Source organism: Mastomys coucha, unplaced genomic scaffold (genome assembly GCF_008632895.1).
Source record: "Mastomys coucha isolate ucsf_1 unplaced genomic scaffold, UCSF_Mcou_1 pScaffold8, whole genome shotgun sequence".
Taxonomy (NCBI): Eukaryota; Metazoa; Chordata; class Mammalia; order Rodentia; family Muridae; genus Mastomys; species Mastomys coucha.
Genome location: NW_022196914.1, coordinates 45,885,424 through 45,910,295, shown reverse-complemented (window position 1 = coordinate 45,910,295; position 24,872 = coordinate 45,885,424). Strand labels below are relative to the sequence as shown.

General features: G+C 33.4%; 2 protein-coding genes across 4 annotated transcripts in view; one reads left to right on the top strand and one right to left on the bottom strand.

Annotated features, from left to right (window-relative positions):
* Positions 1–10,478, top strand: part of Rasa1 (RAS p21 protein activator 1) — a 72,862-nt gene extending 62,384 nt beyond the window's left edge. Inside the window, exons 19-25 of one of the 2 annotated variants that reach the window (XM_031360200.1) lie at positions 1,173–1,288; positions 2,000–2,086; positions 3,818–3,885; positions 5,866–5,954; positions 6,920–6,997; positions 8,454–8,588; positions 9,368–10,478. In XM_031360200.1, coding sequence (XP_031216060.1) covers positions 1,173–1,288; positions 2,000–2,086; positions 3,818–3,885; positions 5,866–5,954; positions 6,920–6,997; positions 8,454–8,588; positions 9,368–9,451 — 657 coding nt within the window. In that variant the 3' untranslated portion in view covers positions 9,452–10,478. The remainder of the gene's footprint in view (positions 1–1,172; positions 1,289–1,999; positions 2,087–3,817; positions 3,886–5,865; positions 5,955–6,919; positions 6,998–8,453; positions 8,589–9,367) is intronic. The other variant, XM_031360201.1, reaches the window with a different exon arrangement.
* The window catches only part of Ccnh (cyclin H), a 36,538-nt gene continuing 11,667 nt past the window's right edge, over positions 2–24,872 (bottom strand). The window contains exons 5-10 of one of the 2 annotated variants that reach the window (XM_031360202.1): positions 22,992–23,155; positions 19,459–19,529; positions 16,540–16,651; positions 13,325–13,385; positions 11,369–12,512; positions 2–1,353 (exon numbers count right to left, since the gene is read on the bottom strand). In XM_031360202.1, coding sequence (XP_031216062.1) covers positions 12,474–12,512; positions 13,325–13,385; positions 16,540–16,651; positions 19,459–19,529; positions 22,992–23,155 — 447 coding nt within the window. In that variant the 3' untranslated portion in view covers positions 2–1,353; positions 11,369–12,473. Of the gene's footprint in view, positions 1,354–11,368; positions 12,513–13,324; positions 13,386–16,539; positions 16,652–19,458; positions 19,530–22,991; positions 23,156–24,872 lie in introns of those variants that run through there. The other variant, XM_031360203.1, reaches the window with a different exon arrangement.

Genomic DNA, 24,872 nt, shown 5'->3' with positions numbered 1-24,872 from the left:
GTAAGAATTTATAGTTTTAATCTTTGCAGAAAATAGCATATTTTAATGAAAAGTTTAACAAATTACATCTTTAGGAAAGTACATCATTTCTGAAATTTATCAGTACAATCATATTCTCTAATATATTTATAAACCACCTCTCCTTGAGCACATACAAAGCTCTTTGAGCATTTCTCTTATTATATTAATGATCAATTAATTATACCTTACTTTAAGAAAATGTATATAAATTCAACACTTTTCTAGGGACTTTTGTTGTACATGTTGAGTATCTTGTTGGAAAAAGTATTTTAAAAAATTTAGATGGTTTCATATACACAATAAAGTATCCTTGGGATAGAACCTAAGTCTTATGACTGAAGTTAATTTTACACGAGTTCTTGGAGGCTTGTGCTATGGTTTGCCCATGGTGTGAAGTTGGATGTGGAATTTCCCATGTGGATAGTGCCATGTCAGCAGCCAAAGTCAAGCTTCAAGGGTGCTCACCTTGACTAACATAACATCTTCTTCTTAGAGGGATTTCTGGGTTATTTTATAGAAGATGGGGATTCAAAGAAAATGAAATAATCTCTTAAAGATGATTAAGTTTCCACTGTGAGTTTATAGGCAGCCCATACCATTATGAGTAGAATCGCTCTTACATGACTATTCTACTTCATGAATGGTACAGAGCAATTTCAAAGAAAGTTAGTATAAATTTTTAGGCTTGATATAGTGTCAGTAAAATAAAGAAATACTTTTCAACATTTGGAGCTGTAAAATGTTAATTCTGCCACAACAAAATGAGTGATTTAAGTTGAGGGTAATCCCATAATTACCCTTCCTATGAAAGCTGACATAGCTTTTCAGATTTGTAGATGAATCTAGCAGACCAGAAAAGTTGGATGGTGAGGAGGAGGGGTGTTCTTGAAAAATTCTGAGAAGGGTTGTGCTTTTACTTAATATATTTTGATTATTTTCCTTAGCCACTAAGTTGAACCTCACTAAAAACACCTTTTCTTCTCAGATAAAGAGAACTGAGTAGTTATATATTCAGTTGAGAAACGAGAATGAATTTTAGCAAACTTACTCCATATATGTGGAACAAGTAACAGCTTTGAAAATAACTGCTCGTTTAACACAATTTACTTGAAATTCAATCATCACAAAAAATAAATTTGTATTTCTCTTAGTTAAGTCCATCAAAGTTAGAAAAAAATGAAGATGTGAACACTAATTTAGCACACCTATTGAGCATACTTTCAGAGCTTGTGGAGAAAATATTCATGGCTTCAGAAATACTTCCACCGTAAGTTGTCTAATTTTCGTTTTGTCTTTTAATGAATGATTTCTATGATCTTGGCATTATACGGACTGTTTAAGGAAAAGAGAGTAAAAGGATGAGTAAAATAACTGCTAAAGAAGCTAGATAAAATTACAGACATCGTGGCACATTCCTATAACCCCAGTATTGGAGAGGTTGAGGCAAGAAGAACATGAGTTTAGGCCAGCCTAAACACATGTATTTACAAATTAAATTGTATGTTTTCATGGACCAAGTAAGTCTGGCTTATATTTTTTAGCTTAGGGAGTGACTGACATGTGTTAAATCTGGTGACAGTATCTGTCAATTTAGTCTTTATTTCTTGCCTAGCATTAGATTTCCAGCAAACAAAGACGTTTAAAATGTATAGAAGATACAGTATTAATGACTGATTAGGTTAGTGTGAGAAAACTCACTTGTTTAAAGGGAAGAGTCTATTCTCATTTCTAATAACTTGTTTCATACTTGTCATTAACACAATTTACTATTCATTGAGCCAAGCATACTGGATTATGTTTCTACATACATTACTGAATGTGTTTCTCATTACTTTTGAGAAAACCTTTTTTAAATGAGAAAGCCAAATGCATTAAAATATGGTATGCAGTTTGGGCAAATTCAAATTTTGGTTGCTACTAGATTATCATTATAATGATACTTACTTTCTGTATTGAGACATTTATATTATTTTGACAGGACACTGAGATATATTTATGGGTGTTTACAGAAGTCAGTTCAGCATAAGTGGCCTACAAATAACACCATGAGAACAAGAGTTGTTAGGTAAGAGTCACTTCTTCATTTGTCATAGACATTGTATAGAATAAACACTGATTTGTATATGTAGGCAGAAATATAGAAACTTGTTGCTTGGAGAAATACAGTAATTGAACCATCTGGATTTTAATTCATGTGTAGCATGTAGGATTCCAGGTTAATCTCCAGCCATACCTTGTAATTGTGGAGCTTTGATTCAGTTTGGTCATAGTACATTAAGAACTGCTTTGACAGCTATCATTATCATTATCCAGTGAGGAAGCAGATCTAGAGAGGTTAAACTGTTTGCTTAAGTTATAAACTGTTAATTTCTCAAACCATCAAAAGTCTTTAATATTGTTCAAAGATTTTGGTAAGCATATCTCAGCTAGTACACAGTGAGTAGAAATTTAATAGAAATACATCAAATACAGCAGTTTTCTACTAATTATGGAAAATATACAGTACATGTAAAAATGTAAAATGAGTTTTAAAGACATGTTTCTAATGTAAATTTTGTCAAGAGATTTCTACTTTATCACAGATAGAATTTCTAATAGTGGCCTAAGGGCATAGCTCAGTGGTAGAGCACTAGCTTAATACTAAGAGGTCCTGGATTTGATTCCTACCACGGAATAAAACAGCCAAGACATACTGAAGAATTGTAGGAATGAAGAAAATGAAAATAAACTGTTCTGTACATTACATGTTTTAAATATGTATAACTGTTTAAACTTAATACAACAGGGAGTCCTCTGGCTGGATTAATAAGGACAGTGTGCTTTTTCAGAGGCTTTTGCTGCCTGAGGTGATTTCTCTTTTTTAAATTGTGTAGTACCCATGTATTATTCAATTTCAAATCACCATAAAATTTAAAAAATTTTTTTCACTAAGATTTAGGTTTCTAGTTCCCAGACCCTACTAAAGTATCAAAATGTTTTCAGAAAACCTTATGCAAGAACCTTCACTAAGGGAAGAAATCAAAATGTGAAGTTATTAGTTGTTGTAAGAAATCTGTAGAAGGAATTTAAAAATTATAGGGAATAATGCTTGGCAAGGTTAATTATTACCATGTATTCTTTAAGAAGTGAAAATTGGATCTTGTATGACAACATATACTCCTGACAGAGGAAGCAGAGTGGGTTAACTCTAGAATGTTAAATTAACTGCAATTCTCAAAGTAAAACTGATGCCAACCATAGCAGCTGTTGATATGCCATGTTAAGTTCTGTTGTTTTGAAATTTAACAACTTTTAAAGAAAACTTTAGAATTTGTAGTATCATTGAACAACTTTGAGTGTTTATTGAATACATTTTCATTTGTCCAGGCGTCACTTATAATGACAATGTATTCCAGTGTTTATGTAAGTTGTCAATAGTATTGATATAACCAATTTAATTTACTCTAATTTTTGTTTAAATAAACTTTAAGAGACAACCAAGAGAGTGGATGATTTAGACCCTTACAGAACTATGTATCTATAAAAGGTTTATTTGAACATTCATAATCTTCCAGCAAATCTCAATGTTTTTAATACACTGCTTCCTCTAGTAGAAAACAAATTACTAATCTACTATAAACAGGTAAGAGATTTAAATGCAAATTTTCCAAAGTTAGTCTGTAAGTTTGCTTTAAGTTTCTTAATAATTTTATTTAGGCTTCCCTATGTTGAGAGTAAAAGTTATGGTTCTAAGTTTAAGTTTTTTATTTATAATTTAAACATATAGTTTTCTAAAAAGTTTTTTCCTTCCAATTAGTGGTTTTGTTTTTCTTCGCCTTATCTGCCCTGCTATCCTGAATCCAAGGATGTTTAATATCATCTCAGGTAACTACCTTTTAATATATTTTCAAATGAGGAAAAAAAAATCAGTATTTTCATAATATTTGATAAAAATACTTGCCTTTTAAATCAAATTTTAAAAAAATTCACAATACAAAAAAAGCATTATTCCCTACCTTGTCTTTTAGTATCTAAGATGTTAGATTTTTCTGTTCCTGTGACTCTTGTTTATTTTTAAAAAGTCTACATTGAGCACATGTGTGTGTATGGGCATTTGCTTGCTATGGAGCATGTATAGGAGTCAGAGGTCAGCTTTTGAGAGATGACAGTCTCTTTTCACCATGTGAGTGCCTGGGATTGAAATCAGGACATCAAGCTTGGTGGCAAACACTTTAACCACTCTTGCAGGCTACTGGCTTTGACAAGTGTTTGTAGATTGTCTAAATCAGGTTGCTGTAAGGTAAACTTTCTTCTAAGATTATGTTAAAAACCTGTTTGTGAATACTCAGAAAGATAGCCCAGGATTCTTTTTAATAAGCTTGATCCCATTTTGCTTTTCACTCATTGTCCACAGAAAAAAATTTAAGATTTGTAACCTTAAGAAAAAGTATTGATGTTTATTACCCTAATGTTGTAATGAGCCCATCAATATTAATAGAAGGAAACAACCTTTTTATGCTAATACTTTGAACATTGAAGCTGTATTAAAATTTATTTGAGCTGGGACTGCATTCTGTAATTCTATAATCACAGAAGTTGGGAGGCTAAGGTACAAAAAAGCCCAAGGCAAGCCTGGGCTTTGTAGCCAGGCTATGTCACTAAGCACAGTGGTATGTACCTACAATGCCCGTATGCATGAAGGCTGAGTCTGAGTCTCCTTGGTCTTAAAAACAAAAGGAAGACCATAGTCTGTTTCAATATTTTTACATTTATACTCATTACATTCCTGCAATTACTTTTTTATTAATACTAAAGTGATTGAAAACATGCATATTAAAAATAAAAGACTGGGGGGGGTCAGGTACTTAGCTCAGTGGTAGAGCGCAAGTGCAAGGTCCTCTGGGGGGAAAGAAGAATAAAAGACTGGGGCTGGTGTAATGGTTAGTGTTTAAGAACATATACTACTCTTACAGAGGACCTGAATTCACTTCTGGCTCACAACTACTTATGACTCTAGCTCCAAGGGATCAAACACTGGTCTTGCTTCTGTGGGTAGCTGCACTTATTTGTACATACCCACAGCAAAGTACACATAACTTTTTAAAAATTAAGAGGCTTAGAATTTTTTGAGAGCTCTATCTATAAACCTTGGCCTTAAACTGCCACTTTAATCTTGTGTTACAGTTTACAATACAATCCATAACAGTGAGTCAAAACATAATAGTTGCTGGCTGTGAATGTAACTAAGCTGGTGGAACACTAGCAGAGTATACACGAGGCCCTCGGTTCAACCCCTTGTACCTGATAAAACTCAGTTAAGAAAATAGCCATGAAATTAGAAATTCAAGGTTGTCCATGGACATGGGTGGGGCCTTAGTTGTTATTTTCTATTTGATAACTACAAATACTTTTCATTTACACTCCACTTTCTATGTTCTACAGGGAAGTTTTTCATGAACTCAAAAACTGATCTTTAATGTGAACTAGTAGCCTGCAAATATGTTGGGAACAGGGAATTGCTAAGATTGCAGAATGCTCCCCTATGTGGGTTGAATTAGTTTTGGGCACTGTTTAAAAGGTTTGTTGAGTGACAGTCTTCTTAGCAGTAAAGCAGCTTTTTGAAGATTCTGAAATATTGTTAGCCAGTTGGAAATTACACGTTTGTAGTTCCCTTTTCACAAAACAAGAAGCACTGATAAGTGTGTTCAATTTTCCTCTTTTAATTCAAGTTCTTTCAAATTAAGTCATACATTTTCAAGGACTATTCTGAATAAAGAATTATATTAAAAGTGCCAAGTATTCGACCATTTATCTGAAAGTAACCTCTGGAGTTGGTATCATTGGCTGTACCCAATTTTCTTCTAGATTCCCCATCTCCTATTGCTGCAAGAACACTGACATTAGTGGCTAAATCTGTGCAGAACTTAGCAAATCTTGTGGAATTTGGAGCTAAGGTAAAAATATCTTGATACTAAAATTAATCACATTTTAAATGGAAATTTAAACTTACAATGAATATACACTAGATCTTCAAACATGATTGGAATGATAGTTATCTGCTTTTGTGACTTAGTGTATGACAAACTTCCTCAAATTCACAAGTATGTACATACCACTAGTCAGTATGTAGTCCTTTAACTGATGTTCAGATGTAGCAGGTATTCTTACTAAATACACATTTCAGGCTTTTGTCATATATTCTTCTATTGGTTATTACTATTTCTTGCCAGATTAGTTTTTCTTTTTTTCCCAAAAAGATTTATTTACTTCTATGTGTATTGAGTATTTTGCCTGCATGCACATTAAGTGCACTGGTATGTTCCTGTGCAACATACGAGGGCTGGCAAGTAAACCCTGGTCCTCCTTGGCAAGTGTAACAAGTGCTCTTAATGCAGAGGTGTGTCTGCAGTCCCTATCCCTGTTCATCTGCTAGGGGTGTTTATTTCATTATTGTTCTTCCAAATTTCATGTCTACATCTTTGGGATTTCCAGTTGAACATTATTTCATTTGAACCTTGTTATTGATACTTCACTAACTAGATAGTATAAATTATAGTCAGTTAGGATTTTAGTATAAGTAGAAGTAGTTTACATTTATGGGTTATTGTTTGAATTTTTCAGAAACCCAAAGCATATTTTGCAATCATAGGGAGTTTTTGGTTTCACTGTATTTTATTTCCCTACAATGTATTAGATTCTTCATAATTTATCAGTAATTCTAAATCTGCATATAAATAATTTGTATCTGCCAAGCTATATGTTTAATGATTTTTAATTTATAATTTAACTTGAAATTTAATTTTGAATCTTTATTAAGGACCTCCATTCCTGAGTAAATACTAACTCTTGCAACATGTATAGTTTTTGTTGTAAAACAGTTGTTTTAAGGCATATGAGATATAAGTTTTTAATTTTTTAGGAGCCTTATATGGAAGGTGTCAATCCATTCATAAAAAGTAATAAACATCGCATGATCATGTTTTTAGATGAACTTGGGGTATGTATATAATTTTCATGTCCTTTGAGAATGTGGTTAGCCATAAAATAGCCTTTAGATTTTAAAACCAGGACTTCAAATAAAATCTTTTTCTATCCAAAATGGTTTTTTTTTCACTTATTCTTGTTAATGTCAAGCATACACAATTGTGGCTTTCAACCAATCATCTTTCAGACTGTCTTTTCAATCATACCCCTTAGCTATTATCGGATTTAACCTTTTAAGTTGTAGCTGAAACAAGATTTGAAGCCATTTATATTGGAACTAAAGTTAGAACTAGATGAAATAATATAATTATTATGCCTCGCTTGAACTTTTATGAATTAAACTGATATAGAATTGAAGAATATATTCATAAAGTTAAATTTTCTACCTCATACATTTCTAACACTGAATGAATTTTAAAGTAAATATATTCATAATATGATATGTGTACATGGAGAAAAAGCTGAAATTAACATGCTTGAGTTGAGCTGAATTTATGTCATCAAAAGTATAGGAGATGCAGTTGCAGTAGTGTATTCCGACTCAAGTGATTTATTTTAAAACAAATGTCAAAACCCACTTTGGCAAGCAAATGGAGTTAGGAGGAAGCCCAAGAGCATAAGCTCTATATTTATAAGAAACTTTAATGTGAACTTCTGCAAAGCTTCTATTAGGAGTATTTCTAATAAAAATTAAATAAAATTAGCTAGTTTTCCCTGAGCTTTTTTTTTTTTTTTTTTTTTTTTTTTTTTTTTTTTTTTTTTTTTGTCCTTTCTACTAACCCACAAGCTCTGTGAAGGCAAGCATTTTTTCCCTGTAATCTATTATTAATTAAAACAACTTAACAAATGTTATTTCTTTAAAAAACTAAAATGTTCAGTTTTTAGAAATGTGTAACAAGCATTATCATTAAAAAGTGGAGTACATACATCTACAATTGTTAATTCTACCACGTTAAATTTTACTCCAAGGCCTAAGATAGTATTGGCATTTAATGCAATAACACAGTATTATAAAATTATTATGATGGATAAGCTACTTCATGAGGCTTAAGCACGTTAATGTCCAATAATCTCATATTTTAGAAATTATCTTGAGCACAGTCTAAAGAAATTTCAAATAAAGTAAATTTTTATTATATTTTTCATAATTTAGTTCCTCTTTAGATGTTGGTTAATTTAGATAAGAATATTATAGTGTTATTTAGTCTCAGAATTTTAAGTTGTAATGATATTATTTATTTTGCATATGCTCTTAATTTAAAAGAAAAAACCAATTTACACTGTCATTCTATGGAAGAGTGTAGAACCTGGCTTCTTTGTAAATAGAGGTGTTCTACAACCCATGTTTAGCAGAATTAATTGAATAAAATTTTTTTGTACAAATTAATGTTTTATACCTAGTTAGGATAACTTTAGAAGAGACTACAAGGATTTTTATTTCTAAATGCAGTTTTATGATTCCCTTAAAGAATGTACCTGAACTTCCGGACACTACAGAACATTCTAGAACTGACCTGTCTCGTGACTTAGCAGCACTGCATGAGATTTGTGTTGCTCATTCTGATGAACTGAGAACACTCAGTAATGAGCGTGGTGTACAGCAGGTAGGTTTTTACAAAATGGCATGTAAGTTACTGTTTGTTAGTAGTAAGAAGGCATGTTACTCTTTCAGTTACTCTCATACCAAGTGCCTGAGCAAAATTACTTGTGAAACCCTGGAGAACTATAAGAAATGTGAAAAATGACCACAGATGACACTTTATTATAGTGATTCAAGTTGGTATGATCATAACTCACACCTTAAAAAGCATTAGTCCACATTATGTTTTTGCTGTCCAACTGAACTGTAAAGAGTTTTTAATTGATTTAGTGATAAGTCATTGGAGATAGTCTTCCTTGAGTTAAAGAAGTTAAATGGGGAGAAAAGGGAATCAGATGGGAAAATATAAGTCAAGATACACACATCGTAAGTCTAATAATTTCTCCCATGGTTTCAGAAGGCAGTGAATCTTATCTGGTAGACATTCTGCAAATGAAATTAGAATGGTGCTTATGAATTCTCATTAAGCTGTCAGTCTAGAATCCGAGTAGTCCTAACTAATTAAGAGTACAATTGGAAAACATTGCAATTGTTATTATTTTCCAAGGTTTATAATGACAAAATTTAGTGTAGTAAGATCTTCTCTATTTTAATTATAACTAAAAATACTCAGTTTTTAAATCATCAAACCTCAAGTTTTATGTCTTGAATAGAATCCCAGTACCTTAAGAATTTCATTGCTCTGATGTAGCTTTTATCAAAACTAATCAAACCCTATAATTGAAATTTTAGGCTCTTTATTTGTTTAGTGATTTTTCCCCCCACTGTTTCTCCTGTGTCTAGCATGTACTGAAAAAGCTTCTGGCAATAACAGAACTGCTTCAACAAAAACAAAACCAGTATACAAAAACCAACGACGTCAGGTAGCAGCCTGGTGTTCTGTATGGATTCTGCATGCCCAACGTGGTAATTCACATCACCATGTCTCCTTTGCTCTTGCCAAAAAGAAAAAAAAATAAAGAAAGAAAAAAAATAGCACACCTTTCCACATTCCAGTGATGTGTGAGCTATGCAAGCAAAAACCCAAGATTCTGCTGGAGAGTACTGCCAGCACCTTTGTAAGCTATCTGTGCAGAATATTGTGCACTTTTTCCACATGGAATCTCTACCGAACTCTGAGCCTTGGTGTACCCTTAACAACAACAAAAATGCTATGACTGTGTCTTGAACATTGAAAATATATTTTCAGTATATCCAATTGCCAAAGTTTTGCTGTCTCTTGGAAAAGGAACTATGAAATCAACTGACAAGGAAACCCATTCTATTGACAACAGAATTTAACTGGATCACAGACAGTTCTTACTGTAATTTCTTCCTTATGAACATGACCATTTGACTGTTCACTGAATTTATTTGTATTTACAGTTTCCAGAGTTTGACATTATAATAGGAACAATCTTGCTGTATACTTTTTAAAAATACTGTGCTATTCTTTCTGGAACTGTTGAAAGACAATATATAAAATTGATGAATCTATTGCTCATCAGCTTTATTTTTTAAACATACCACTTATTTTGTTGGAATTGTCAAAGACTGTATTTAGATCTCATGCTTTTGTTAAAATGTTTACAACAGTAAATAGTTTAAATTCAATAAATATTATTGGTCATTGTACCAATTATTGCATGTTACCCATCTGACCATTTTATAGATTGCTGATGTCTTTTATGTTTAAACGAACTGCTAGAATACTTTTGTCAATTCTAAGATGGTTTTTGTTATCTCTTTGATTATGCAGACAACTTCATCAGCCACAACAACTTATACATCTTTTAATTTGTACTTGTTTTTTCCTGCTGGATATTTAGTTTGTATAGTTCATTTGCTCTTGTGTATGTATTTTTGTGTGAAGTATTCACAAGGGTTAAGTTAAAATAAACTAAGGGATAGCTTGCATAACTGATTAGCTTATTTAACTTTATTATAATTTTCTTCCTACTTTAGGGATAATTGAAGCTTTAATATCAGAGCAAAATCAGGGGGATTTCTTTCACAAAGGAGTCCATTTATTTACTCAGTGTACAACTTATTAAGGAACATGTGTTCCTCCCTCCTGTATTTTGTTGAAGACCAGAGTTAAAAGCAATATGTATCAGAGTATTCTTAGTAATCAAAATAGATTTTTTGTTTTTAAAGAACCACCAAGAGAGGTACTAAGGGAAGGTATTTATAGCTTCCTCAATAAAAATATTTTTCTGAATGCCTAGATCCATAAAACATTTGATTGCATTTCACAAGAGATGCAATCTCTTATTAAGTAATCAACGTCTATTTCCTTTTGTTGAGGATCAAACTGAGAGGCCTAAATTGTATTCTATAGAATATTATTGAGAGATTTCTCTAGCTTACATATAGGGCGGAATGCTTCCATAAAAGTAAATTTACTGTCTTCACACAGCTTCAGTCAAGCTAGCTGTGGTAACAAAACCAAAAACACTGTGCTTCTTGGCTTTGTTGTCAATATAGTTCCCATTATTGATGTTGGCTGCACTAAGATTGTAACTCGGTCCTTAGTTTATAAGGTGGAAAGGCTACAGACAAGTTAATATAAATATGGACTTTGGAAAACAGGGAAAGATCAAGACATTTTAAAGCATTTTAGTTTGTCCTCACTGATTGTGTGTGTGTTCAGCCATGACAGCCTATCTGCTCTTTTTTTAGCCTGACATGCTTCTCACTTTTCTACCATTTACTTCAAAAGAAATCTGACTAATCCTCATTTTTTTCTATTTTAGTAACATGCTTATTAGTCTTTTAAATTGGAGTTGGAAACTTGTTACTTACCTTTTTAGGCCCTGTAGTAACTAGATAGTCAGTGATGAAATAAAATCTTTCAAACTTATTTTAAACAGGGCTGAGTAGGAAATTTTCTGAGAAACATGTGCCCCTTGCTCTGATGCCAAACTTTTTAGTGATCTGAAAGAAAAACAGAGACACGCTGCGAGCATGCAGTTCTGTCTATAGTCTAGCATGTTGTTTAACTATACTTGGGCATAAAGTGTTCATTTTTACTCTACTTTTATAAAGCCCTACTTTATTAATTTTATTTCAAAGGAAAACAAAACTCAAGTCATAAAAATATTAGAGTTGAACATGCATATAGAGTAAGTATCTCCATTTATAAACATAATGACAATGCTCCTTGCCCTCCTGGGAACTGTGTCATGGAATATGTAAGCTGGGTAGACTTAGGTTCAAGGTAGTTGAGTTCCTCACAATTTCTTCAAGCCCGTGTTCCAGAAAAAGAAACATCAGAACAAAACACTGGTCTAATATATGCATATCTATCTGCAAATTGGTCTTAACTGTAACACCTACTATTAATATACAGCAAATAAATACTGGTATGTCAAGCACTGCTGTGACTAATCTATCAGGAGCAGGCATTATCATTTTCCCCAATCTGTATTTGTGAAAATAGCAGAATGAGGTATAATTAACTAAAATCATAGTCTACTGGAGAAATATCTGAGAAGCATTTGTAAGAGCTTCTGGAGGAGGAAACCTGCTTCCTTAGCTCTTCAAATGTTTACCCTATTGTTCAGTTTTTTTTGTTTTTCTGGTATATTGCTTCTAAATGGAAAGGTTTGTTTATTATAGTTTGTCTAGAACAATATAAGGAAGTGTACCACAGTTTGACTTTGGCCACCACAGGAGGACATGGTTTGCTACTAATCCTAGTGGGTTATGAATTGAACAAACTAGGTGGCATTCAGCCTCTTTTGAAGCTATATTTTATAAAAAACAATCACAAAGAAAATATACACAGCTAGAAAAGTTTAATATATTTTGATGTTTTCACATTGTACTGTTTTTTAAAAAAGTAAAATGTCAGACATGCTTCCTACTTCCACTGGTTAATAAGTATTGCTGCAGTCATTTATAATGGTTAGAGAGAATCTACCAGGTCATCGTCAGTCCATTCCTCCTAAAGGGAAAAAAAATGTGGTAAGGGTAACATTGAAGTATTAAGCCATTTGTTATTTACCTCCCTTTAAGAAAATGTGGATTGACAACAGTCCACTGTAGATGTGTTTGTTCTTTTGAGATGGTCTCCTACTATACCTTCAGCCAGCTTTGGATCCTGCTATATCTCAAGTGCTTGAACTACAGGTATGTGCTAAGTCCTGCACTTCACTGTGATAATGGCATGGCAGCTGCCCACTCTGTGAAGGAGTATATAAAAGCTATATTTTGCCTGGCCTTATTTATCTTTGACTTCTTAAGAGACAGTTTTTAAAACTGAGGTAAGGAAAGAAAATAATCCTTAGAAAATAGGTAAAATTTAGCACCACTGCCATGTATCATAGGAAATTATTTCAATCAAGTAGCTTACTTTAGAAGTGGTTCACAGTCATGTAAAAATATACCATGTATAGGCTTTCTGATGAGCACAATGTAACAAGCCCCTGCCTCAATATGCTCCTGCCATGAATCCCATGAACTGTTACCCAAAATAAATCTTCCCATTAACAATTTCTTTGAAATTCAGACTGTACATAAACAGGTGAGTACAAATGTAATAATTTCAAACTATAGAGGTACTTGTAGTCCTAGTATTTGGAGGGCTCAGGTAAGAGAACTGGGAGTTCAAGACCAAGCTACAAGCAAGACACTGTTTTAAACATTCTCAGCCCCACCTGTCTATAATGCTTATGATAGTTCAGAACAGTACATCCCAACTTAGGTCATGCCAGAAAATGTAAGTTATAACAAGTTTATCTTTAGGGGGAATCATACCTCGTCCTGTTTGGGTTTCTTTGATACATAGTCATCATCTTCATAGCCTTTCCGCTTTTTCCTATAATTAAGCAATTATTGATTAGCAAAACTGATAGTGGCAACAAAACCTATATAATAGGCTAGCAAGGCTATATGAGTTATAACCCAATGTGATATCCCTCAGCTACAATGACAGCATTCAGACTGAGGCAACAGTATTGCCTTCAGTTCAATCTAGCATGGGTTAACAAGAGTGAGATGCTACCTTCAAAAACAAAATAAATTTCTACTGAATAGGGACTAGATAGCTGGAAAGGTATTATTTGTGGATATAGAGGGAATATTTAATATTTAATCCAGTGTAGCAAGAACCTGCAAAGATGAAAAGAACAACCACAACAAAAAGATTGAACAGACCCATAAATCCCAGTTCTTGTGACTCTAACAGGATTATTGGATAATCCTTGGTTATACTGTGATACCTTGCCTCAAGTTAACATAGCAAAGAATCTAGGGAGAAAAAATGTTGGAAGACCTTGTCTTGGTTATCATAAAAGCACACTAAAGTGGAGTGCTGTGGTGGCACACACCTGCAGTGCCAACATTCAAGTAGGACAGGAAAATTGAGAATCTGAGGCCTACTGAGGCCTCCTCCTAAACCAGACCCTGTTTAGGAACAAATAAAAGGACACTATAAAATCAGTATGGTGTTGTTAATCAGTGGTCAAAGAAGACAGGCAAAAATGACTCCACATCAGACTCAGTGGAGTTAGACACCAATATGGACAGCCTGGTTTGTTCCCCACAGCCATATGGAAAGAGGAAAACTGACTCTTTTACGTTGTCCTCTGCTCTCTACACAGGTACTTGCTTATTAAGTACATTCTGAAATACAATAAATAAATGTGATTTAAAAACTGGCTATACCTTTTAATTTTACTTGTGATTAAAAATTGCCAACTAAGAAAACCATGAAATAAAACCCCAAAACAAACTTGAAAAACTACTAATATTGGTTAAAAAACAAACAAATCCCCCCAAACAAGCCCTTACTCTTCATAAGCATTTCTTTGTCAAAGTAGTGTAAGAAAAACACATGAATAAGATAACCATCTTTTTTTTAAAGATGCTAATATATAATGTATTACAAGAATAAAATGCCAGAACCAATGCAGAAAACTCACAAATGGCTATTAAATTTGGAAACATCAATTGTTACAGTAATCAGGGATATGTAAACGGTCAAGGTGACAGACACTAGTTTTCTCACCCAGACTGCCAAGAGTTAAAGATTGGCAATGTTAAATGCATGATGTGGGCACATTACCACAAACAAATATTTCATGCATTTCTACACAGAAAAGAATGGCAGATGGTAGACCCATCTGGTAAATGACTTCTGAGATTAAGATCTCTGTTTGATTAAAGAAAACACTGCTGTTTATTCAGTGAGTAACTTACAAGAATATAGTAATGGTATCATGAAAAATAAAGGCAAAAATGTTAGTGATCAAGGAAAATAAATGCTTTGTGCTGAATTAAGTGTTGTTCATGACTGTTTCCAGACTGCAGTGAGAGGAGCAGAACAGACATTGTGTACTTAAGAAACTATACAGCAAATTGACAGTAACTTTTGACTGGTGAATCTAATAGAATTTAAACTTGTATTTTTGTCTGTTTCATTTTGTAATTTTTTTTTTTTTTTCTGAGACAGGGTTTCTCTGTAGCCCTAGCTGTCCTGAAACTCACTGTGTAGACCAGGCTGGTCTGAACTCAGAAACCCACCTGTCTCTGCCTCCCAAGTGCTGTGATTAAAGGCATCCACCATCACTGCCTGGCTTGTTTTTTAAGTCCTTCCTATACAAGAAATATTTAGACACTCATAGGAATATAGAATTTTTTTTTTTTTTTTGGCAGAGCAAATGGCAACTTGGAATAAAATGTAAACTATCAATTAGAAATTTCTGGATAATGGCCCATTTCATTACTAGCTGGAATAGAATTAATAGTCAATTGATCCAACTAGGAGGACAAATTAGTAAATACTTCACATTTATAGGCTATGCAGTTTCTGCCATAACCACTTAACTTTTATGCCACAGAATGAAAACAGCAACAATAATTACGTAAGCCAATAATGGGCATTCACTTTTCCAATAAACTGTACTTTTCAAAATCAATGTAAGAACACAGTCAAGTGCTACAGTCCTTCCATTTACCAATATGTCAACTTTAGTTCTCTACAACCTTCTGATATTTGCTGGTTACTACTGAAACCTAACAATTCAGGATTTACATGAAAACAGGTTTTGAAGCTATATCTGTAAGACAACAATCCTATAATTTGCACTCTGTACAGCCCTTGAAGTCCTCTACTTCAACTATAGTGAAAGAATTAAGCCATGACTATCTTGTGCTGAAGGCTTTGGCATGCTCTTCAGGTTTTTATACATATTTGTTAGCATTTCTCTGTATATATATAAACACACACACACATACATACACACAGCTAATTCCCATTATATGTTAATATATAACAAGTTTAGAGTCAGTAAGTCAGCACACATAAAACAAATTCTTTTACTTGTGTTATCACATGTTTAAAAATTAAGTTACAATAAATAATAGATATTATTTAGTATATAATAATATTTAGATAAATAATATTTATCTAAAGCGTAATATATACTTTATGGTAAATTCCACATCAGCCTACAAATGAAGACACATTAAAAATGCTCCTATACTTACACAACCTAACAGCACATTTTACTGGCTCTCTGACACAATGTTTCCTTACTAGTTTATAAAAATTAAGTCTAAAACAGTACATTTGTTCACCAAAAAAATATCAGGTTGATTAAGAGACAAAGGTTTAGCAATTTCATAGGAAGATTGGCTCCCAGTGATTACATAAAGTAGAAAAGCAAGCCAAGTTACACACTAACGATCAGGATCAACCTATAGGATGAAAGTCCAACATTTCTTCCTTATGTTTACTTTTACTAGAAATGTGCACATAGGCCAGGCTGGGGATGTGGACAAGTAGAGCATTTGCTTATGGACAAGGCCCTAAGCTCAGCTCCCATCACAGACAAAATCAGTATTCTCATTTATTTTTTTAAAGTTTGATTTAGGTTCTAAGATTAACAAACTTGTAACAGTGAAATAATTTAAATAACAATTGAACTCAATGATTTTGTGAGCATAACTTCTGTGTCATGCCTACTTACGTAACCACATTAAGTGCAAGGTCAGAAGAATGACATCGCTCCAACTTCTGTTTCAGAATAGCAACTTCTTCAGACCTGGGCGGCTCATACTTTTTTACTAGGTTTCTCATGCCTATATGGGGATACAAACTCTTTTTAATAAAACCTCTATGTTCAGCTAGATGTGGTGGCACATGCCTCCATCTCTACACTCAGGAGACAGAGGCAGAGGCAGGTGGAACTGAGTTTGATGCCATCCTGGTCTGGAGTAAGTTTCAAGAAAGTCAGGCCTTCACAGGCAAATCCTGTTTTAAAACAAAACAAAACAAAACAAAACATCTGCTTATATATAGAGAAAGCATAATAATCTAACTTGCTCCAGGAAACAGAAGACATTGGTGATGACATATATTCTTATCAGGATTTGTATTCTGTATTAAAATCAAGCAGCAGCAGCTTTTAAAGTTCAAATAATGAGTATTTTGCTGTATGTCACACTACATACAATATTAATATAAGCACACTGTATATATTACTGCTAGTATTATTTTACAAGTGCCTCCATGTTTACATTTTGCTCAATTTAAGGCTTTTGAAATAATCCCTATGTGATTTAGTAAATATTCTTTATTCTCTACCACTAGCCATACACATGAACAATCTATCCTATAGATTGTGTCCCAAAATATACCCTCTTATTTACCAAGAATAGAACATATAAAAAAACAAGGATGCTTCCCTAATAAAACAAATGTTAAAAATTATAGATCAGTAAAGATAAGACTATATAAAATACTTTCTATCTTGTTATATTTAACATAATAAACCAAAAATCTCAAGATTAGGAACATGATGAATAGTCCAGGGACTTATTGTGTGGCCATGTGCTTTCAGACTGAAATTGGTATTTGTGATTCTACATCTTTAGATCAATTATCTTTAAAAAAACAAAACAAAACAAAACAAAAAAAAAACCCTTCTTATTATTAAAGCTGAGTATTGCCAAGCTGTGGTGGGGCACGCCTTTAATCCCAGCACTTGGGAGACAGAGGCAGGCGGATTTCTGAGTTCGAGGCCAGCCTTGTCTACAGAGTGAGTTCCAGGACAGCCAGGGCTACACAGAGAAACCCTGTCTTGAAAAACAAAAACAAAAAAACCAAAAACAAACAAAACAAAAAAAAAAAGCTGAGTATTTTTTTAAGCATTATCCTTGTTTCATATTTATTAAAATAAGTGGAACAAAATAAAGATAATATAAGGAATTAGTAATTAAACCGCAAGCTTCAAATAAGCAGTGTGTTTTTCGTTATGGTCCCTTCTACTACCAAGTTGTTAGAAAGTACTATTACCAAATCACAATTAGCTTTGGGAGTGAACCCTCTAGTGGTAAATATGAAGACCTACAGTTTATAGGGAAAAAAAAAACAACAACCCTCCATTATGCTTAGAGGAAGGCCACAATTTAAAGCAAAGAATTACTTCAAGGCATGTAACTGTATGACTTGAATCTCAGCTTTTAAAATAAACATTAAAATATATACACATTTACTAATACCTAAACAAGGGTCTGCAATCCTGTATTTTATTGGTTTGCTTTACCTCTAAAGTACATCTCCGTAAGTATGAACATAATTGCCAAGACAATGAAGAACTGAATATGGTGGCATGTCCCTACAATTTTCACATTTGTGAAACTGAGGTAAAAGACTTCAAGTTTAAGTCTTGGGCTACATTGCTACACTGTCTCAAAAACACAAATTAGTGATACATATGCTGTATATGTGTGTGTATTTATATATGTGGGTATGTATATATATATATACATATGTTATATATGCACATACAATTAATACATATAAAAATGTATTAATTAAGCAGAAACTCAAATCAGAATTTCTAAAGAGGACTTCTCAACACCAGCACCACGGAGTTTTTGGTAAGCCTGTTATCAAAGCTTTTCCAAGGCTCCTATTAAATTTTTTATTTTCCAAGGCTCCTATTAAAATTATTACTAAGTTGGTGTTTTAAAGAAACCAGTTGTATTCTCTCATAGTTCAGAGGTCAGAAATCTGAAATCTTGTTTCCTTGGGCCCAAATCACAGTATTGGCAAATTTTGTCAGAAGGCTCTAATACAATGTTTCTTTGACACATAACTCCAACTTTAAAAATCTGCACATCTTTTGTTGTCTTAACACTGTTTTTCTCAAACGTCTCTCTACCTTCTGGTCATGAAGACCCTGTGACAACATGTACTTTTCACTTCAGTAACTCACGTTCTCATGAACCAACCTGCACAACCCCATCTTTTACAGTCTCAAGTTAACAGGTACAGGTTCCACAGATAGGACATGGACCTGCTTTAAGTGGGCATTGTTTTAAGCAGCATTCTTCATGGTTTTTTGGTTTGGATGGTTTGGATTTTTGGTTCTAGGGTTTGAACAAGAACTGGAATGAACTAGACAAAGGCTTACCACCTAGTTCCAACCCACCCAGCTGACAAGCTTCATTTTTATCAATCTCCAATAGTCAATGCGTCTTCTGAAATTGACACCTATCCCCCACCAAACCCCACATGAAAAATTACTGGCTTTGTATTGATAACAAAATGAACAGCACATGACAAATATTAACTCATTAAAATTATTTACAAAACAAATGCTCCAAATGCAAACCTTCCCTTGAAATTAGCTCTCTTGATTCTAAATGTCTACCATATATTTGTGGATATTTTAAAAGAATCTATTCTAACTTAGCCCTTTCTAAATCTGATATCCATATTCTCTTTTAACAAATAAAAGTATTTCCTTCCACATACCTTCCATTTATTCTTGCCAATGAATCTTCAATGCATTTTGACAACAGTAATTCAATAAAAATAAATTTAAATACTAGCCTACCACAGCATTTATTAAGAAACCAACTTTGTTAATAGCACTTACTTTTCATTATATCTAGTAACTGTGACAGGCAAGTTCTGTTTTCTTTCAGCATTAGACTCTCTGATAAATAGCTGAAATTAAAAACAACATTTTAATTCATTGAAAGCACATAGCACACTGAAAAGACAGGCATAAATTAGTTACCTCCATGTTCATTTTATCAAGGACAGTTTTTAAATTACTTATTTAAGACTATTATATACTATTTGAAACCTCTACAGTACTAAAACCTATCAGCCTGAAAAAGTTACTATCACTTCTGCCAGTTTAAGAGATGTGTACTGTTAAAAGTTTAAATTTTGTTATATATAGGTTTTCAGAGATAAAGTACTAACAGCCTATATTTATCATTGCTGTATTAAATGTTTGCTACAGATACGGCCTAAGTACAAGCCTAACTTTATATGATTTATGAAAAGTCTGTGCTACAGAGATGGATTTAACTAAACTCAAAGGTAGAAGGTAAGGAATAAGGCACCAGTCAGCTTCCTCCCTTCCGTAACAATGTCATTGTACCTATAGCTATAGATGAGCAAGCAATCTACCAACATGTTATTACCTCATGCTTTATAAGTCTATCATGTCTTAGTTTTATCAAGTCCAAAGCAATCTCAGGTCTTTCAAAAATAAATATATAAAGAAAACTTTCCAGCTAAATTAGTTATAAAGAATGCAAAGAGTTTTACAAAATGTTGTTGCTATATTTTAAACTACGTAGATTAAGCTATATGACAAAACTTTGATAACTATGCTGCATATTAAATAGTTTCCTTATTCCCCTATTATGCATTTGCAACTCTCCTGAAGTTTCTTTTTATTCTCTCATTTTTAAATCATGGTTTTTTTTCTTGAAACAAGGTCTCATGGAGCCTATTTACAACTCAGCATAGGTCAGGATGTCCTTTCACTCCTGACATTCCTGTTTCCATTTCCCATGGGCCCTTACAAAAATTCTACACCTAACCTCCAGACAAGTCAGTTATTCATATGGTTGTGTTTTCTACTTAGCTCAGGGTTTCATTCTTGTATTCCTTAAGTGTAGTATAATAACAGAAGCTCATTAAATGTTTGCTTAGTAAATAAATGAGATATAAATCACAATAGATTAAATCTACATAGTGTGTTGTATCTGCACAAGATAGGTTTACTGGGGCTAGAGAAATGACTCAATGATTAATGGCACATACTGTTCTTGCAGAGACCCAACTTTGGTTCCCAGCATCCATATCTGGCAGCTCCTAACCACCTAATTGGCCGGAGCCATTTAAGAAAGGCTAAGGCTAGCAGGTGAATTTCCTGGAGGTGGTCCACTAATTTTGCATGGCTGACGATGGGTAAGATCTGAGAGGCAAGATCCCAAGAGATGTTCATCTCAGGATTGCTTCTTATAGCTGATATACCTTTTCCTATTACAGTCTAATGATCCCTAGGTATTAGTATTAGCCCACCCTATTGGACAGATTTCATGCAGATCAACATAAAGATGAACTTTCATGAATAAATGTGGTTTGGATAAATTAATGACCTTACAGAATTCCTGATTTGATTTAAATAATTTTACAAAGAAAATTTTAAGAGATGGTTTAGTTGTTTTGCCAGAAAAAAATGTAATAAAGTTAGAATTAAGAATAGAATGTGTCCATTCCTCATTGAATAGTAAAGGCTGTATAAGAGGGCTTTCACAATTATACTATGAAGAGAAATAGACGAGACAGATTTGTGATCAAGGAAAAATATTCATTCTAGGTCAGATCTAAGGATAAAGCCACGGGTATGCACTATGATAAAACAAGGCCATGTAATACTGATGCTTTGAACTTGTATGAAACAATGCTTTGAGCTTATTATCAACGTCTTTCTGTAACTCTCCTTTTGTGTAATATTTTATCTATGGGGAAACTTTCTAAAGAACTTCTGTCTAAGAAGGTATAACAAGGCCAGGGAGAAGGAATAAAGTGTGGCATCTAGAGGCTCAGCACCACCCACCAAATATATATGTATGTGTGTGTGTGTGTGTCTATTTGTCTATATGTATGACATGTAGCTATATGTGTATGTATGTAAGTATGCATGAACACTTGTAGAGCTGATAAGACAGGTAGCTGGGCCTGACTACAGTGCATGTGTATATGAATGTATATGTCTGTACATATTGCCTGGTGAAAATTTTTAATTCTTTTCCTTTCTTTTGTCTCTGGTTCATTAAGAGTTAATGAGTTCTAAGCCTCTCACCAGGGGTCCTTGAGCTAAAAAAGAAACCAACACTTATTAATGCATATATAGTAAGAGAGGTATAGATTCAAAACCCAGCACTCATCAGCACAGAACAGTAGGAAAGAGTTAAGTTTCCAGAGGGCATCAGCTTCTGGCCCCCAGAAAAAAGAGAGAGAGTTATAAGGTCATAGAACACCAGTCTTTGGCCTTCATCCAACTCTGTGTCCCACTTCAGCCCATTCCCCAGCTGGAGCAGGCCCCTGGCACCCAACTCTAGCTCTGAGGAAATTATATTTTTTTGCTGGTCTCCATGCATATGGCACCTATACATATGGCATATACTTACAAGCACACATAGATAAAATAAGAATTAAAAGAGAGTTATACATACCATAAATTTAAAAAGGCTATAAGGTCACAGTCCTTTATCCCAGATACAAATATGTTTCAAAATTTGTAACTGTTCATACTGTACAAAGCTACCTTGTTGTACATACTACATTATGTGAAATAGGGTATCTGAGGGTCTACAATATTGGTACTTCTGTAGTAATAATAAATACTCCCAACGAGGAAGGACAAAGGCTAAATCACATCTGTTAATGTTTGATGCTATCTTAACATTGTATTTTGAAATTTTTAAGTATATAAAATAGTTTTAAGTTTAGAAAATTTTACTTTCCTCAACTGTTTATAAAGATGAAACGAATCTCATAAGAGAAATTAAATATGAATAATAAAAAATGATATAAATTGGAAAACAACTAGAGTATAACAAGCCATTCTTCCAGCTCTGTAATAATATACCTATAGTACTGTTACAAGTTTAAGAATTAGTATGTGCATAAGGTAACATTAAAAAATCAAGTGGAATTAATTTTCATTAAGTACTCATGGTAATGTCTGTGTCTATGTGTGTTTATGTATTGGCTATTATTATTTATGACTCAACTACAATTTTTATATGGATATACCCTAAAGCATTATTTCTACAAATCCTTACTAAAAGTGTTACACATGCTTTTACAACATATGATACAATAAATCAGATTTGCTGTATTAACACTGCCTTGTATAGCTATAGTTGTCTTCCAAAACTACCTGTCACACTGCCATTTTAGTCAGAAATGTATTCTCATAGCTCAACAATACTTAAATTGTTAACACTTAAATGCTTTCTTTAAAGGCGATTTCCTTCTTCAATCACAAAACTTACCAGATATAAGGCATTATACATAGAGAAATATTGTCTAATGAAGCTTTCTTAAAAACTCAGACTCAGAAGTAAAACTGGAATTTGAACTAAGGTAAAACAATACCTTTCCATAGTAATTCCAGCCCTAGAGGCACTTGATAAAATGGCAGTCAGGGCAATTTGTGAAGGTGTGTACAAAAGATAAGCATCTGTCAACGCAACTCTACTAAGAAAATCATCAGCTGTTTTCCGCAAAATCTCCGGATTCTCCAACATGGGGTATCGAGTCTAGAAAGAAAGTTTATAGATGTTACCATTTCTGAGAATTTACTGGATAGCTATACCACTAAAACCTACAGTAGCTAGTAGGCACTTAAAAAGTAACTCCTTTCCTCTGTTCCAAAAATGAGTCTTTCTTTGTTAGATTGTTTGGTATGTACTAATAGAACACAGCTAAATTAGAGTCATCAAATTCTGAGTGTTTTCACTGATATGACTTTCAAACTCTTTTGGAATACAAACCAGATTGGAAATGTATGTTTCTAAGAAAAAAACAGAAGCATATGCTTTAGCACATTAATACTTAACATTATTCTCAATTTAGTACTTTTCTAACTTAGAAAGGGAAACTCCTTGAGATTCTACTGGATTCAAGGCAAAGCCAAGATGTTTAAGATATATAGACTCTCAGGTAAAAACTGAAAGGCCATATTAGGAATTGAACCAAATCACTATCAAAGCGAAGTTTTATATTGTGGGGGGGAGGGGAGTAAATGGAGATTAATGTTGAACCAATTAGCCTTTATAAATATCTACAGAAATACTTTTAGACTATGTCCAAAAATTATGGAAAACTTTATGCTGTCAATTCCTTTCCTTAAATTTTAATCCCTTAGACTGACTTTAGATACTTATTGTTAAATCCTAGTAGTAAGACAATCTATAAATATTCTGAAACAAAATATATCAGGTTCAACTACAGAGTCCTACATAGGCCTAGTCATTGTCCCCAAATATCTAACCTCTGAAATGATAAATGTACTCACTCCCCTTTCTCAGGATTTTGCTTAATTTTTTCATGATGTTCTTGTAAATCTTGAATGATTTGGTTTTGAATTCTTCTACCGAATCTGACCTTACTAATAATTTCTTTGCTGCATGAATATATGTGTTTGTATGTATGTGTATATAAATGTGTGTATATATACATATATATATACATATATATATGTATATATACATACACACATATACTATTTGTATGTTTGTGAATGTGTGAAATATGTACAAAGTGCACATAGAGACAGAAAGGGGTGTCAGTTCTTCTGAAGCTGGAGTTATAGGCAGATTTGAACCACCAGATATTGGTAAACTCTGGAAGCAAGCAAGCACTCTTTAACTGATAAGCAATCTCTCCACCCTCAATTTCAACAGTATCTGAATCTCATTTCTATACTTTTGATTTCTGGGCATTGACAAAAAAAAAAAAAAAATCGACAAAAGAGGCCTTGGGATACTACTATAAATTCAAATTCACTGACCTTAGTATTTCTTTTAGCCTAACAATGATGTTTTCCTAGAAAATGTGTTCATTTGTTTTCAAAAAAACATCATTCTATGGAAAATTATCTCTGCACTTAATAAGGATAAGACTACTTCCATTAAATCCCCAGATACATAATCCCAGCACTTGGGAGGCAGAGGCAGGAGGGTTTCTGCGTTCAAGGCCAACCTAGTCTAGAGAGGAGTGCCAGGACAACCAGGTCTACTCAGAGAAACCCTTGTCTCAAAACACCAAGAAAAAAAAATCCATAGTATTTTCACCCAGACTCACTCACTCTTGTGTCAACACAATAGTTTGTTACTTTTCTAAGGCCAGTTGTACCCTGTTTCAAGCCCCAGGCTGACCTCCTTTATATTGTTTGTAGAAAATCTACAGCTCTGCAGTATAGTCTCTACTTCCCTTTAATGTTTTCTTATTACTAGCTCATTGGATCAGTGTGTC